This window comes from Lepidochelys kempii, chromosome 2, assembly GCF_965140285.1.
Source record: "Lepidochelys kempii isolate rLepKem1 chromosome 2, rLepKem1.hap1, whole genome shotgun sequence".
NCBI classification, from domain to species: Eukaryota; Metazoa; Chordata; order Testudines; family Cheloniidae; genus Lepidochelys; species Lepidochelys kempii.
In genome coordinates, this window is record NC_136381.1 from 225584923 (window position 1) to 225598833 (window position 13911).

Below are 13911 nucleotides of genomic sequence, written 5' to 3' on the forward strand. Positions count from 1 at the left end.
TTTAAGGGGTGTAAGATACCAAGTCTTTAAGTAAACACTTACAGAAGGACTACTGTTTTAGCTTTCATCCAGAGAGGACTAGAAGAAGGTATAAGTTATACTAATCCCTCCTGGAGTGAAATCAAGGAGAGGACAGATCTAAATAATAGTCACAGAAGAGAACCCAGGGGAACTCCACAAGAAAAAAAAAAAAAAAAAAGCACAGTCCATCCCACATCAGAAGGGGGCTGCTGAGCTTCCCTTTCCATCTGTCTTTGGTTCCCTCTTCAATCATTACCACCCTCATGTTTCATGTTCTTACCCCTACAGGTAGAAAGATAATTCCATTGAGAAGTTTCCTGACATTGTAAACCACCAGTTCAGATGTTGAGTGATTGCAAAGATTACATTTCTTTGAAAAATATTCGGGGTTGTTGATTTTTTTAAATAATTGCACTGGAATTTTCCTATCAGAAATAAAATATTAGTGTTACTCTGACAATAATATTAAAGTCTTGATGATTATGAATTCACACCATAAAAGGGTGAATTTATTTTGAATTAGATGTTAAAAACTACACAAAAGGCACCCATCCAAAACTCTGGATGCCCTTGACATGTATTTTAAAACAAAACCCTGGAGAGTTGCAACTAAAACTGTCTGAAACACTTCTCCCAACCCAGTTAATTACTAGCACCCCATCACCTTGTTGGAAAGGATTGGAAACAACTCATAGTAGTGGCAAGGACTAACAGACATCTAGCTAAATAGATGATATTGTGTGATCACTCTGGATCAAGACAAATAAGTGGAATCTTTGGGGCATGTGGATAAAGAATAAAGGGGTGGGGAGAGGAAGGGAGTGTCTGAGAGCAGCTGGCCAAATATGCAGCTGCTTTAGAGCTGGCCAAAGATAGAACCTGGAGAGGGAACCCTGGAGCAGAATCTCATCTAGAGCTGGGGAAAGAGCACATCTGAAAAAGGGAGAACTCAGAGAGACAGCAGGCACAGGCTGCCACTGAGAAGTAAATATTGTAACTGGCAGACGTGGCACAGGGGAAAGAGCAGTTTGTCCTGTGATCTGGGCCAGATGCGAAAGTGCAGAGAATATGATTGAAGAACCACCTAGAGATGCCAGAAGGCCTTGTAGTCTGTTGCCTAGAGAAGCAGAAGCTACAGCTCGCAAATTCAGCAAGGAGGCAACATGAGAGGCTTCTCTAATGCAAACACTAGAATGGAGGTTCTTAAACGGGGTGCACCCTCCAGAGGGGTGCAGAATGTATTCTAGGGGTGTGAGAAGCCTTAAGGGGGGTGGGGGTTACACCATGCACATTCAGAGCTGGGTGCCTGGCCAGCGGCTGCTGCTCTCCAGCCACCAAGCTCTGAAGGCAGTACTGCCACCAGCAGCAACAGAGAAATAAGGGTGGCAATACCGTACCATGCCACCCGTACTTCTGTGCTCCTGCCAGCAGTGTTGCTGCCTTTAGAGCTTGGCACCCAGCCAGCAGCCTCTGCTCTGCCTTCAGAAATGGGTGACAGGAGAGCGTCAGCTGCTGGCTGGGAAGCTGGGAGCATAAACTACTATAGACATAAAGAAGGGGATGTGATCAAATGATTTTGAGAACCACTGCACTAGGAGATGCCACAGGCATCAATGTTAGAGCCAACAGCAGCCTATGCAACCGAAGGCTAAGAAGCTCTCCCTCCCAAAGAAGGCACCTTTGAAGAATCTTTGGAACTAAACATAAGGACTCGGATACTAACCTTGTAACTTCCTATATGATTGCCCCTTAGGGGAATAGCCTGGAAATTTTCTATACCTTTCTTCTGCAGATAAATCACTTTGGTTTTAGTGGAGTCTTTGTACCCCTTCTTCTCTGCCAGCCCTAATAAAGAATCTGCCTTTATTTACTAGATGTGTGCAAGTGTCTAAGGGGAACCAACCAAGAACAGGAGCCTGTAAAGTCTCGCATTTGAAGTGTATAACATGCTTGCTTCTAAGTTCATGGTATACACCAGGCTACGTATCAGAACTCCTGGTGAGTCTTCTGAGGAGAAAAGGGAGGGGAGGGGGAAGCTTGTCAGATACAGCAGATTGTCTGCTGGTTGATGGCACTTTTAAAAGAATTATATAAATAGGTACAGTGGCTTTACTTAAAAGTTTCTACTGATTCATAATTTAAGTGATTCTACCACTGGTCTCCCAAAAATGTATTAGAAATCTTTCAAACCAGCAGAAACATTTCAATTGCAATTGTTATATATAAACACAAGTATGAACATGGTAAAAAAAAAAAAAAGACTTGTATTGATTTTAAATGTTTAGATATTGCCATAAGTGTATATGGCACTTTTTAGAGGGAATAAGATAAAGACTATTTAAAGAGTGAAGTGGTTAAAGTGGAAAGGTATTTTGACACCTCTGAAAACATATTTTAAAAAGTGTTCAGCATCAATAATATAGAATAAATGTTCACTGAATTATTACAAGAGCAAGTTCTTTTCTATTGTGTGCACAGCATCAATTTTTAAATAAAAAATTGAAGATACAAAAAGGTACACATTTGACAGTGTCCTTAGTTGTTCTCCGCCCCTAATATACTTCATGTTTAGCAGTTATTAGTACAACTTACCAGTGCTTGTTCTTTGCTCACTGTTGTTCAAAATGACTACTTGAGAAGTTTAAGTAGAATTACTAATTTTATTCATTTTTAAATTGAGAAAAATTTCCCCATGTTTCAAAAAGAGCAGTTTAATACATCAATTTATAGTGTACAATGCCATGCCATACCAAAACATCTCCGTTTGTTTATCAAGTAATGCTGGCGTACAGTACCCACTGCAAAACTAGCACAAAGCCATAGAACTGTTTTGATACCTTCTCAGCAATGGAAAGGTGGCTATAACATTTACACGCATTCTGTATTGGGGAGCATTTATTCCAAGATACGGCATTTTCTGATAGTTTAGTACTACTCACTGTTACTTTTCCAGTTACACGTTTAGGTTAACCATTTTCACAATGTTAAGATTTGGCAAAATATGCTATTACATTGCTAAGATAGCATATACCAAGGAAACCTATGGGAAATACCTAGTTGTACAGGATTTCTCCTACTTGATAAAGATCTTCAGGATTAAAACTGGATAGAATCCTAATGGACTTGGAGACCTAAGGGGCTTCAGAGCCTCCTGACAAGATCATCCATTCAATTTCTTTTTTTTCCTCCTAGGTGTATCGCAATTGGGTGAAGATCCCCAGAATCTCACCATTTCTTACCTCTTCAATTTCTCAGCTGCCCAGCCTCTCTCCTGCCCAATATGCTTCTCACTCTCATCTACCCATTCTACCCCCCACCCCAAACACACACACAGTTACTTGTCCCTTCACTCAAACCCAACTCTTGCTTCAAAAATCCCTTCCTCTCCCCAACCTCAAGTGGCCTTCTCTGCCAACCGGCCACAAAACTGGATTATATGAAATATATATATATATATATATATATATATATATATATATATATATATATATATATATATATATATAAAAACCACACTCAACTTGTCACCATCCTGACCTCTTGCCCTATCCCTTCATTAATTTGTTTTTAGATTGTAAATTCTTCAGAGCAGTACCTTGCATAATAGAGCACTGTTCCTGCCTGGGGCTTTTGGTTGCTACTCCAATAGAAACAACAAATACAAGTCACAACAACCAAACAGAGACACTGAACACTTTTCTGGATAACGTATCTTAGCCTATTCAACTTTGCACAATTGAACTTCCAATCCCAATTTCAGTGAAGAGACTCTGCAAGCAAGACAGAGATGGACATCAAGTAGTTACAGATTTACTTTGTTCTCCAACTGCATACACAATGCGATTTTGCTAAATTATCTTTTCCAATGTGAACTGACAATTTATCTTCTATGAACTCTAGTATTTGGTGGTAAACTGCCCAATTAGATGGACAAATTGAGACCAATTGCCTTGGTTTGCTAAACCTAAATTTTGCTTTACCCTGTGCTGTTATAATGGTTGGGTAACCCTTGAGTCTTCTTTCACTGATCATTTGTGAGTTTCTTTTACTCTAGAAATAAGGTCATTATAGTTGAGCCAATGTGCTATTTTACAGATATATTCTGAAGGTGATTTGTTTAAATACATTTAAGTTATCAATAAACAGCTGATTATGGGAATAGTTTTGGAAATAAAGGCATCAAACATTGCACTGTAAGATTACTTTATAGTATTAGCTCATTGAAGACAAAATGTCCTTCAAAACGAAAATCAGTTATCTCCATAAATTTTTACATTGCTTTTTAAAAATGCAAAACAGCAACTTGTGCATCAGGTTAACAGTATGTTGCAAACTGCATTTTCCTCACCCCCCCAAATCTCCTTTTGCTAAAGTGAAGTAACTTTAAAGTGTTGTACCCAGACCATTAAAAGCTATACACATTCACAAAAAGACACCAGCACATAAAGCGTTTCACTCACAGAAATACCACTAACTTTCAACGTGTAACTACTGGCACCTGTGGCGCTTGAAAGTCATGGCCGCCCACCAGCAGCTGCCACAAGCCAATCATACAGAGAGAGACAGAGAAAACCTGCTCTGGAGCCCGCTGCTATAAAGGAGGCTCTCCTAGCTCCTACAGAGACCCCCGCGCTGCCTGCACGCTCCATTACCCAGGACACCACACACTGGACACCGGTGAGAAGCAGAGTTATTCCCACACCTTGGGGTGGGCTCGTCCCAGGCTACTCAACAGAGGATTTATCATTTCGTTCCCCCCCCCCCCCAGCTTCTTCCCCCGTCCCCGCCTCGGCCTCCGCACAGCGTCCCCCACCCCATTCCGCTCGGCTCGGCTCTCCCACCGCGCTCCCCCCGCCGCCACAGCCTCGCCGCCTACCTTGGCTTTCCCGGCCTCCAGTTTCTTCTGCCTCTCCTCGTCCTCCATGGCCCCTGCGCGCAGAGAGCAGAGCGTTACCGTTACCGCCGCCGGCCCCGCTACAGCGACAGGAGCTTCCGTGGCGGATCCACCGGCGCCGCCATCTTCAGCTCCACGTAACCACGCGCGGCCGGGAAAAGTGACGTCCGCGCCGCCGCCGCCTCGCCGAGCCCCGAGGCTCCGCACCTGGCCGAGAGCCCCGCCCACCCCCAGGCAACGGGAGCCACCACAGGGGGGAACGGAGAGGATGTGACGACCCTGCTCCCCTCCCCCCGGCACTCACCGGAGGCATCCGCCTACCCCCTTTGAGCTCCCTACCCCCCCCCCAATCTGCGGGGGGATCCACCCCCCCGAGACATCTGCGCCCCCCCCCCCAATCTGCGGGGGGATCCACCCCCCCGAGACATCTGCGCCCCCCCCCCCAATCTGCGGGGAGATCCACCCACCCGAGACATCTGCGCCCCCCCCCCAATCTGCGGGGAGATCCACCCCCCCGAGACATCTGCGCCCCCCCCCCAATCTGCGGGGAGATCCACCCCCCCGAGACATCTGCGCCCCCCCCCAATCTGCGGGGAGATCCACCCCCCCGAGACATCTGCGCCCCCCCCCCAATCTGCGGGGGGATCCACCCCCCCGAGACATCTGCGCCCCCCCCCAATCTGCGGGGGGATCCACCCCCCCGAGACATCTGCGCCCCCCCCCCCAATCTGCGGGGGGATCCACCCCCCCGAGACATCTGCGCCCCCCCCCCCAATCTGCGGGGGGATCCACCCCCCCGAGACATCTGCGCCCCCCCCCCCAATCTGCGGGGAGATCCACCCACCCGAGACATCTGCGCCCCCCCCCCCAATCTGCGGGGAGATCCACCCACCCGAGACATCTGCGCCCCCCCCCCCCAATCTGCGGGGAGATCCACCCACCCGAGACATCTGCGCCCCCCCCCCAATCTGCGGGGAGATCCACCCACCCGAGACATCTGCGCCCCCCCCCCCAATCTGCGGGGAGATCCACCCACCCGAGACATCTGCGCCCCCCCCCCAATCTGCGGGGAGATCCACCCACCCGAGACATCTGCGCCCCCCCCCCCAATCTGCGGGGAGATCCACCCACCCGAGACATCTGCGCCCCCCCCCCCCAATCTGCGGGGAGATCCACCCACCCGAGACATCTGCGCCCCCCCCCCCAATCTGCGGGGAGATCCACCCACCCGAGACATCTGCGCCCCCCCCCAATCTGCGGGGAGATCCACCCACCCGAGACATCTGCGCCCCCCCCCAATCTGCGGGGAGATCCACCCACCCGAGACATGCGCCCCCCCCAATCTGCGGGGAGATCCACCCCCCCCCGAGGTACCTGCACCTCTCCCCCCAATCTGTGGGGGGAATCCACCCACTTGCTCCGAGATCCTTGCCCCCTCCCCAGTCACAGACTGGCCTTATTGGAAATCCCCCCCAGGCCCAAGATCCCTGCTCCCTCCCCTCACATTCAACAGGGGCGATCCGCCCCCACTCCCCTAACAGACACCTAGCCCTCCCCAGTCACTCACCCTATGACACACTGTCCTTCCCCCAATAGGATGACACTGGATTGTGTCTATAAATTGTAATTTTAAAAATTTGAAGTAATAAGTAATATTTTTATTAAGACTAACACTTGCAAAGTGAATGCTGCTACAATATCCATGTGTGCAACATTGTTTTTCTAAATGTTTACTTTAAAAAGAGGAATGTTTCCTTGCCTTATTACCTATTCCTGAAGTTGATCCAATGATCAGAGCGCATTACATTGCAAACTGTCTGAATGTCCTATGCATTTTTGTCCTGGAAATCATAAAAATCAAGTCTGCGAGGTCTTTGTGCATTATGTACCCTGGGAGGGTAATGCCCAGTATTTTGTAAGATTAGGCCCCATGTCTGTATTTCATAACGTGTATATTTCATGCATCAGAAGTTTTAATAGCTTTTGTTTGGTTAAGGATCATTATGTTTATTTGACATGTATTAGTGAAATGTTTGGGGCACATCAGTACCTGATAATTCAAGATTAAGCAGTATGCTGTGATAGCTAATAATACATTTGTATTACACTAGAGCTCTGAATATGCACATGGCATGCTTTTCCTTTTTGTTGTTAGATATTCATTAACACGAACATTTCTTACAAAACATATGCATTTGTGTGTCTTAAAATATACATTTTCTTAAACATAATGCAAGCCTGGTCAGATTAACATGCACACTGTTCTATATGAACACAAATATATTCCCTATCAGTTTGTATTCGTACACGTTTTCATTAAAGCTTATTTACATTTTTGAATTTGAAATAAAAGATATCATTTTAAAAGAATGTTCAGTTCCCAAATTTGGCAGTAGGATAAATGGTTTATCAACAAACAGGCTGTTTAAAAATATTTTAATGTGAAAATTGCTGATATTTTACTTCATAAAGGAAGAACACTATTTTCTATATTTTAATTTAATTTTTTATCAAACATGTGAAGAATCATATTTCAGTGTTGTAAGGAATAATTTTGAGGGAGAAACCATTCTGTAATTTATTTTAGAATTAAAAATCACATGTACCAAATAAATTTTATTCCTAAAATATACATATTTTTCTGTGGAAAAAAAAAACATGGGCAAAATCTCTCTCTCATAGACATACACACTTGACAAACTATTTCCATAGACAATGTCTTACAGAAAGGATTTTTAATTTAATCATATTCCCAGACTATGTCTGATTTCTATATTCCTTACAAGAATGTTCTTAGCTTCAACAGATTGCTAATAACATCCAATAACATCAAATAATGCAACTGATTTGCACAACTATATCTTCTAAAGAAACAGCTGTATATTGTCTCTGCCTCTTTGACTATCAATTACCACTTCAGAAAATTTATCATTGTATGCAGTAGCATCTGATGAGATTCTATTGCTTAAGAGTACAAAGAGAGGATGCAGAGTGCACTGATGTGAATATCAATGAAATAGTTTGTACTGACTACTAAGGGAACCATTTAAATAATACAGCATACATGAAACTCACATTGATTAAAAGGTAATATCTAAAACCTCTGTCAAGGCATTCCATTTTCAATTCTCCTGATCCCTTTTGAATAAGATTCATCTGCCAATAAATGTTTGTTTTTTAAATGTTATATTTAAGTCTGCATGTTTTAACTAAGCTGTAAACAATCACTCCAGATACCTGTGCAATAATCATAGAATATCAGGGTTGGAAGGGACCTCAGGAGGTCATCTAGTCCAATCCCCTGCTCAATTCAGGACCAATCCTCAACTAAATCATTCCAGCCAGGGCTTTGTCAAGCCTGGCCTTAAAAACCTCTAAGGAAGAAGATTCCACCACCTCCCTAGGTAACCCATTCCAGTGCTTCACCACTCTCCTAGTGAAAAAGTTTTTCCTAATATCCAACCTAAACCTCCCCCACTGCAACTTGAGACCATTACTCCTTGTTCTGTCATCTGCTACCACTGAGAACAGCCTAGATCCATCCTCTTTTGAACCCCCTTTCAGGTAGTTGAAAACAGCTATCAAATCCCCCCTCATTCTTCTCTTCTACAGACTAAATCCCAGTTCCCTCAGCCTCTCCTCATAAGTCAAGTCCCTAATCATTTTTGTTGTCCTCCGCTGCACTCTTTCCAATTTTTCCACATCCTTCTTGTAGTGAGGGGCCCAAAACTGGATACAGTACTCCAGATGAGGTCTCACCAATGCTGAATAGAGGGGAATGATCATGTCCTTCAATCTGCCGGCAATGCTTGTACTTATACAGCCCAAAATGCCATTGGCCTTCTTGGCAACAAGGGCACTCTGTTGACTCATATCCAGCTTCTCATTCACTGTAATCCCTAGGTCCTTTTCTGCAGAACTGCTGCTTAGCCACTCGGTCCCTAGTCTGTAGCAGTGCATGGGATTCTTCTGTCTTTAGTGCAGGACTCTGCACTAGTTCTTGTTGAACCTCATCAGATTTCTTTTGGCCCAATCCTCTAATTTGTCTAGGTCTTTCTGTATCCTATCCCTACCCTCCAGCATATCTACCACTCCTCCCAGTTTAGTGTCATCTGCAAACTTGCTGAGGGTGCAATCCACGCCATCCTCTAGATCATTCATGAAGATATTGAACAAAACCGGCCCCAGGACCAACCCTTGGGGCACTCTGCTTGATACCAGCTACCAAATAGACATGGAGCCATTGATCATTATCCGATGAGCCCGATGATCTAGCCAGCTTTCTAACCACCTTATTGTCCATTCATCCAGCCCATGCTTCTTTAACTTGCTGGCAAGAATACTGTGGGAGAGTGTATCAAAAGCTTTCCTAAAGTCAAGGAATAACAGATCCACTGCCTTCCCTTCATCCACAGAGCCATCATAGAAGGCAATTAGATTAGTCAGGCATGACTTGCCCTTGGTGAATCCATGCTGACTGTTCCTGATCACTTTCCTCTCCCCTAAGTGCTTCAAAATTGATTCCTTGAGGACCTGCTCCATGATTTTTCCAGGGACTGAGGTGAGGCTGACTGGCCTGTAGTTCCCCGGATCCTCCTTCTTCCCTTTTTTAAGGATTATTATGAACGATAAATCCTCTTTGACCCCAATCCGGTTCCCATAGAAGTCAGTGAAATCTTGTCTGCATTGTCAACTTTTTAAAAACATTTCCATTATTAGTTTAGCGCTGGAGCAGCTCCACTGGCACCAGCAGTGATGGGTGTCCTAGTGTAGATTGGCCATCAGGGTCTGGATTCACAAAGGACATTAGACATTATAATGCCTAACTTTTAAGCATCTTGGATATATCTACATTGCAATAAAACACCCAGGGCTGGCCCAAATCAGCTGGCTCAGGCTTGCAGTGCTTGGGCTGCAGGGCTAGAACATTGCAGTGTAGAGATTTGCACCCCAAGTTTTTGGGCCTTCCCCCTTCATGGGGTCCTGGAGCCCAGGCTCCATCCCAAACCTGAACAGCTACACTGAAATGTTGTAGCCCCACAGCCTGAACCCCATAAGCTCAAGTCAGCTGACACTGGGCCAGCCACAGGTGTTTATTGCAGTTTAGACATACCATATGATGCCTAAATAGAAGCCACAAACATTGGGTTAGGTTTTTAGGCTCCCTATACTTTGCATGGGAGAGATAGCTGCCTGAGAATGGCATCCACAAAAGCCAACATGCTGGGAGGGGACCCACTTAAACTAGACAATTGCACATGTTGAGGAGAAGGGTGTGTCCTAAGTAGTTAAAAGAAAAGGAGTACTTGTGGCACCTTAGAGACTAACCAATTTATTTGAGCATGAGCTTTCGTGAGCTACAGCTCACTTCATCGGATGCATACCGTGGAAACTGCAGCAGACTTTATATATACACAGAGAATATGAAACAATACCCATTCATCGGATGAAGTGAGCTGTAGCTCACGAAAGCTCATGCTCAAATAAATTGGTTAGTCTCTAAGGTGCCACAAGTACTCCTTTTCTTTTTGCGAATACAGACCAACACGGCTGTTACTCTGAAACCTTACATTAGACTGTGACAGTAATTTCTCAGTCAGAATATCCAATTCAGAAGATAGTTAGAGGCCCCCAAAGTCTCCATGAAGTCACTTAATAAGAGCTAATGGGTCTTATTTTCCTCCTGCTTACACCAGTTTTAAAACTATGTAATTCCAGTGGAGTAACTCCTATTGATACCAGTGTGAGATGAAATTTAGGCACACAAATTGTATGCACTCTGAGAATGACAATTGGACAAAATATTTTTAAAAGGAATAGCATTTATAATTCCACCTTTTCCCTACACCCTGGAAGCCTATGCCAACAGGGGATTGTAGGAGAGCATTTTATTAAATTCCAAGCAATCTGTAGAGATTGTAGCTCTTTTTATTTATATACAATTCCCATTCTACAAATTCATTTATGGCCAGATGGCTTTGGGGTACAACTTGGTTAGCTACTTAAGATTTGAGGGTTTGAGCTATAGGTGATATTTATCTCCAATAATCTATTTTGGTAGGATGACCAATACTGGCTCACCTAAGATGCTACTTGATTAAGGGCAGCCCAAAAGCCATAAATATTTAAACATCTTGGTTCATTTTCTAATCTCCATAGAGCTTAGGTACCATAAACAAGTAAATTTTTATTTCATACATTAGCTACAATTATAAATGGGCCTAAGCCACAACATTAAGATCTGGATCTGAAATTCCTAAAAATATGAGGGAATGGTGTTTTTGTTTGGGATCAACTCTGCATACAATATAATTGTTTATATTTGGAAATTAATGTTTATAACTACGGCAGTGAATTAACTTTGAATAGCAAGGATGGCTCCAGGTGTTGAGAGGCTCTGTCCAAAGCAACAATGCAGGCTCTATTCAGGTTCTTCACCACTTATGTCAGAAGCCTTCCACATTTGTATAACAATTAAACCCTCCCTCTGAGCTACCTCCTTTTGCCTCCCTTATTTTCCCATTCACTTAGTTGTGAGACTTTGCCTGGTTCCTCCGATAATGCCCCTTTAAGGGATGGGCAAGCTAGAAGATAGAACGGAAGCACCACTTTCCAGCTAGGGCCTGGAGAGGGTTATTAGGGAATTCATCCTCTGACTGGTGAAGTCAGAGTCAGATGGGTAACCAGAACTGGGGATGGAGCTCATGCTGGCAAATCAGATGCATGAATGGGGTACAGAAGTTCTGGAACTTTAGGGGCCTAAACAAATGCATACATCACTTAAGCCTAAAGCTAAGGAGCTCAGATACTATTGAGATGGAGGATATAAAGTATTCAGATAAATATATAGGCTAATACTATACAGTACCACTCAATAGTAATGAGGCTATCTAACTATAATTGGGCTGTATCAAAAAGTAAATTCATATTGAAGTGGAAAGCTAGATGAACCTCGTTATAGTCTCAGAGCCCACTACCTTATAAGAACAATCCCTTCTCTGCAAAGTAGGGATCCGAACTTTTTCCTGCCACCCAGTATAATGATCCTGCCATTTTGGGTTAAAGAGAGTTCAAAATGTAAGATTTCACTTGCAAATGGCTGTATATGGTCAGAATTATATGGAGGAGACACTGCCGCTGATGCTTGCAGTCCAACCCTTCTGCTGTGGCCTTGGGATCTGCTGTACAGACCTACCTGACAGGGGAATGAATTATAAATTAACTCTGTGAAATTATATGAAAACAAAAGAGATACCTACATTTGAGATGTGACTGTGTCCAAGGCATTCTTTGATCAGGGCCTGCTTCTGCTTCCACTGACACCAGTGAGAATTTTATAATTAAATTTAATGAGAGCAGGATAGGGCCACCAGTGTTTAGTTCTCATAGTGCCTATAAGAAAGTAATTACTCATCTCCACTTTGAGAAGAAGTACAAATAACGAAGGGTTAACTTGATGAACCTCAGCCCTTGCCACAGTCTGCTACAATAGTTCTGCTCCAGTGTCCCTAAGTATCCGTTACTATCTGCTCTGCAGCGGAGGTGAGCTTTGCTTTGTATTTGAGTATCTCAGAATGCTGTGGGCTTCTCCATCACCATTGGCTGCAGCAGGGAAGTGTTGTAGGTAATACTGTAAACATCTTCTCTGGACACCTATTCCTCTACCCCCAATCTTTACTGAAATAGAATTTCTGTTATGAGATATTGCTGCACAGTATTCTGGGGTCCCCTTCAAAGGCAAGCAGTAACAAAAATTGTAGAATAGATAGTGGATGGTTGGTGGTAAAGGTGCAGGTGGGGAAGCTGAGTGGATGGGACATAGAGCAGTGTTTGGGGATTTAAAGAAACAAGACAGAGCAGAACCTTTTCTTAAGAATCATGTTGAAAGGAAAAAGTTACAAAGTGGGGTTAGGCCTAGGTCCACAAAGTTATTTAGGCTCCTAACTCGAAATCAATGGAAGTTAGAAGCCTAAATATCTTTGAGGATCTGGGCCTTAGTACTTATTATAGTGGTTGCTCAAGGTCTGATGTGGACATAATCACTGTTTTGTGTTTATCCACTTCTTATGTATAATTAATTTAAAAAGCATCTCTCCCTGTGAAGCAATATGGGCACTGAGGAAAGAAACAACGTTTGGAAGGTCAACTAAAATAAAGTGTGGTTTTTATATGTTAATTGTAGGCCTTGTAAATTAGCCAAGTTCATGTGACCTATAGACAATGAAAACATTGTATAGGTCCCTTCATTGTATGTCTACTTTTATTCATTATTAAATCTTAATATTCTGTAGCTCTAAATACATTTTGCTGAGCCCTTTTATAAAGTGTTCCAAAATGCAGCAGAACACATACACATCACACGCAGAGCTATACAAAGATAACCGCACCTTCACATGCTATATATACATGCACAAAATACATATATACAGGCATACAAGCATGCTTGCTCCATGCCTCAAATATGCATCTGCAAAAACATATACATAATCTCTTTATTTATATTCTGAACACCCAACATATTTATCTCCTGTTGTAAAGATATTCATTACTAACTCAGACAAATGGAATGAAGCACAGACCTCTTGTAATAGTGCAGTAATACATACCCTCTGAAGTAGAGTGTTGTTGTTTTCTGGATCCTGGGGTTGTACAGCTTATAGTTTGACAGATTGTAAACTCTACATATCTCTTTTTGGACATATTTGATTATTATTCCTCATCTTTTCATTAAAAGGACAAGTATTGTAGGTTTACTGAGCTGGTCACTTCTTTGGTATGAACACTGTAGCTGAAAAGAAGATCAAGACCCCCTGCAATGTAGCAAGTTTGGTAGGATGAATAATTTATTTTGAAGTATAATATATCAAGGAGGTAATTTAAGTAAGCCTGCAACTAATGCAGATAATTAATTAAGTGATCCTAGAGCACCTGATTGACATTTCCTAATTCAGTTATGTACAAAAGTTCTACTGTTATCACAGATCAGTTGGTATACA

At 43.3% G+C, this 13911-nt stretch overlaps 1 protein-coding gene across 13 annotated transcripts in view; it reads right to left on the bottom strand.

The window, feature by feature from the left end:
* Positions 1–5135, bottom strand: part of AKAP9 (A-kinase anchoring protein 9) — a 209556-nt gene extending 204421 nt beyond the window's left edge. For all 13 annotated transcript variants that reach the window (XM_073333994.2, XM_073333991.2, XM_073333990.2 and 10 more), the window contains exon 1: positions 4898–5135. In XM_073333994.2, the coding sequence (XP_073190095.2) occupies positions 4898–4945 (48 nt within the window). In that variant the 5' untranslated portion in view covers positions 4946–5135. The remainder of the gene's footprint in view (positions 1–4897) is intronic.
* Positions 5136–13911: the final 8776 nt, after the last annotated feature.